The 3,481-nt window shown below is 39.0% G+C and overlaps 1 protein-coding gene across 1 annotated transcript; it reads left to right on the top strand.

The window, feature by feature from the left end:
• The first annotated feature begins 31 nt into the window (after positions 1 to 31).
• Positions 32 to 2,391, top strand: LOC108524688 (translation initiation factor IF-2, mitochondrial-like). Its single transcript, XM_017865787.1, has 3 exons — positions 32 to 268; positions 1,660 to 1,836; positions 1,981 to 2,391. The coding sequence occupies exons 1-3, from the start codon at positions 160 to 162 to the stop codon at positions 1,986 to 1,988; spliced, it is 294 nt and encodes a 97-aa protein (XP_017721276.1). The 5' UTR covers positions 32 to 159; the 3' UTR covers positions 1,989 to 2,391.
• The last annotated feature ends 1,090 nt before the right edge of the window (positions 2,392 to 3,481 follow it).

Here is a 3,481-nt window from a genome sequence, read left to right as displayed (position 1 = left end):
GGGTTTTATTGTTAATGGTAGCTCACAGATATAAATGTGAACCAATTCACAGGCTATAAAGTATTTCTGATATTTAAGAAATGAAACTCTTTTGCTGTTAATTGTAGGCCCCAGGCAGATCCAGCTTTATTAACCCCAAGGTCCCCAGTTGTTACTATAATGGGCCATGTTGATCACGGGAAAACGACATTACTTGACAAACTTCGAAAAACTCAAGTGGCAGCAATGGAAGTTGGAGGCATCACTCAGCACATTGGTGCCTTTCTTGGTATGAACACAAATTACCTTACAATGTGCTTGGGAACCCCACTTACTATTTTCTTAAACCAAATGTCATAGTGTGAAGTATACAAATTCAAAGTAAAAGAGACGGCTAAAGCTTACAGTCATTGGTTTGATGAAATGTAGAGCAAGTGGTTAGTAAAGCTATTTTTTAATTTTCTATGAGAAGAAAATTGTGTTAACTGTTTTTTGTTTTTTTTGTTTTTTTTTTGAGACAAGAGTATCACTCTGTCACCCAGGCTGGAGTGCAGTGGTGCAATCTTGGCTCTCTGCAACCTCTGCCTTCCCGGTTCAAGCAGTGCTCCTGCCTCAGCCTCCCAAGTAGCTGGGACTACAGGTGTGCACCACTGTGCCTGGCTAATTTTTGTATTTTTAGTTGAGGCAGGGTTTCCCCGTGTTGGCCAGACTGGTCTCAAACTCCTGACTTTGTGATCGCCCATCTCGGCCTCCCAAAGTGTTGGGATTATAGATGTGAACCATCGTGCCCGGCCTAATTTTTTTGTATTTTTAGTAGAGACAGGGTTTTGCCATGTTGGCCAGGCTGGTGTCGAACCCCTAACCTCAAGTGATCTGCCCATCTTGACCTCCCAAAGTGCTAGGATTACAGGTGTGAGCCACTGCGCCTGGCTGAAAATTGTGTTAACTTTTAATTCTAGCTCATTCTTAGTTTGATTTAATGAGCCTACAATTTTTTGTTAATTAATTATGTTTATATAACCTCCTTTGCTAGGTTGTGATAATGTTGCTGATAATAATTAAATAATAGTCCCAATTATGAGCACCTAGCATGTGTCCAGTACTGTGCTGAGCACCTTATATGTTTTGTCTTTTTTATCTTACAACAACATCATAAGGTAGGTATTAATAGTTGCACTTATAAATAAGGAAGCTGATACTTCTTTGAGTTAAGTAACTTTCCCACAGTATATAGCCTGTAAGTAGCATAGCCAGGATTTAAATCCAAGGTCACTGGACTTAAATCCTGAGCTACTGCTTACTAAATCGCCTTTCTGTGGCTCAGGGGGTTGTGCAACTCTGATTTGCTAATGTAAGGGTGGCTCCCTGTACAACAGTTGGTCTGTTCTATCTCTAAAATAGATATATCAGTTGATACATTTATGAAAGTAGTTATGTTCTAGAAATATGGAGACTTTAGTTTAAAATTTTTACGTGGAAAAAAACCCATAAAAGTTTCACTGGCATTTTATCACTTTTCATTGTGAAATTATTATGATCTGTGTTCTGATTAAGATTAATGTAAGGAATAAAATTATTTTAAAGAATTATTGATGGTTTCTGATAATGTCACATATATTCTTTGGTATTAAGGAAGTCCATGTTTGAGTCCTTGATGTTCTTGAATTTCTGTTTCCACAGTCTCTCTGCCTTCTGGGGAAAAGATAACTTTTCTTGATACTCCAGGACATGCTGCTTTCTCAGCAATGAGAGCCAGAGGGGCTCAGGTCACTGACATTGTCATATTGGTTGTAGCTGCAGATGATGGGGTGATGAAACAAACTGTAGAATCTATTCAGCATGCCAAAGATGCACAAGGTACTGTGTGACTGACTTAATGGATGTACTACATAAAGTCAAAGTTCTGGGGCCATTTACATATAGCTCATTTAGTCTTCACAACAATCCCAGAGTTATACCTGTATTATAGATAAGCCTCAAAGATAAATTGTTTTCCCACAGACTTATAACTAATAGGAAGAGTATAGCAGGATTCAACTTGGGACTTGTGACCATATGTACAGACCACAGGTACAGTCTTTCCTATGCTTTTTTTTGTTTTGTTTTCAACTTTTTATTGTGGAAATTTTAAACAGATACAAAAGTAAGAAGATAATAATGAAATTCTATGTACCCATCACCTAAATTCATTACAAGTTGCATAGTGGTTATATTCTGTTATTTCCTGTTAATTTATTATGTGGAATTCTTCTCTAAAGAGAAACTTTCCCTTCTGCTTTAAATAAGTTCTTATCTGATCAAATGTATACAATTGAAACTTTTGGAAAATCACTTAATGATCGTCTCCCTTATTTCTTCATTTAAAAGTTATAATAATAAATACCCACACATGTAATTACACATTCTAGGCTGGAGTGGTGGCTCACACTTGTAATCCCAGCACTTTGGGAGGCCGAGGCCAGTGGATCACCTGAGGTCGTTGGGAGTTCGAGATCAGCTTGACCAGCATGGAGAAACCCCGTCTCTACTAAAAATACAAAATTAGCCAGGCGTGGTGGCGCATAACTGTAATCCCAGCTACTCGGGAGGCTGAGGCAGGAGAATCTCTTGAACCCAGGAGGCAGAGGTAGTGGTGAGCTGAGATCACGCCATTGCACTCCATCCTGAGCAACAAAAGCAAAACTCTGTCTCCAAAAAAAAAAAAAGTTACACATTCAATATATTCATTTTTATTCTGAAATGACCGTACCCCTACCCTTACTGAGAAAATGTACTTGATGAAGTGTGTCATATTCCCCCCAGATTTACTGGCAAGATTTTTTAAAGGTTGGGAGTTACTGAACTAGTCCAGTTCTTTTATTTTACAGCATGGAAAGTAAGACTCAGACAGCAGCCAGAACTCTCCTTAATTTTATACAATTATACAACTAATTTTCAGTATGTCTGCATTTGGAATTTAGATCTGCTAGCTTCCAATGTTATTCTCTTTCCTTTGTAATTCCTTAAAACTGCCTTTGTGTGATGTACTATGTTCTTAATGATTCTAGGGAATACATGGCAAGAAGAGAGGGGTAAATTTGCCAGGGATCCCATTACAAAGCAATTGGCTGAGATAGGATAAATTCATTAGATCATGCTTTGTACACCTCTTCACTTGGTACCTGTTAAGTTCCAGCTCATCAACATGGAATGTACTTTTTCTTTCTCTTTGCTTTTTTTTTTTTTTTTTTTTTTTTTTTTTGAGACGGAGTTTTGCTCTTATTGCCCAGGCTGGAATGCAGTGGTGCAATCTTGGCTCAGGCTCACTTCAACCTCCTTCTCCCAGGTTCAGGCAATTCTCCTGCCTCAGCCTCCCGAGTAGCTGGGATTACAGGTGACCGCCACCACGCTCAGCTCATTTTTGTATTTTTAGTAGAGATGGTGTTTTACCATGTTGGCTAGGCTGGTCTCAAACCCCTGACCTCAGGTGATTCACCCGCCTTGGCCTCCCAAAGTGCTGGGA

Source organism: Rhinopithecus bieti, unplaced genomic scaffold (assembly GCF_001698545.2).
Source record: "Rhinopithecus bieti isolate Rb0 unplaced genomic scaffold, ASM169854v2 repeat_16708, whole genome shotgun sequence".
Classification (NCBI taxonomy): domain Eukaryota; kingdom Metazoa; phylum Chordata; class Mammalia; order Primates; family Cercopithecidae; genus Rhinopithecus; species Rhinopithecus bieti.
This window is presented reverse-complemented; position numbering and strand designations above follow the sequence as displayed.

What these genes read in the sequence shown, in the direction of transcription:
- LOC108524688 (XM_017865787.1), top strand. Translation starts at nt 160, where the DNA reads ATGGGCCATGTTGATCACGGGAAAACGACATTACTTGACAAACTTCGA. An exon ending in GCACATTGGTGCCTTTCTTG is followed by an intron (nt 269 to 1,659) that starts GTATGAACACAA and finishes CTGTTTCCACAG; the next exon opens with TCTCTCTGCCTTCTGGGGAA.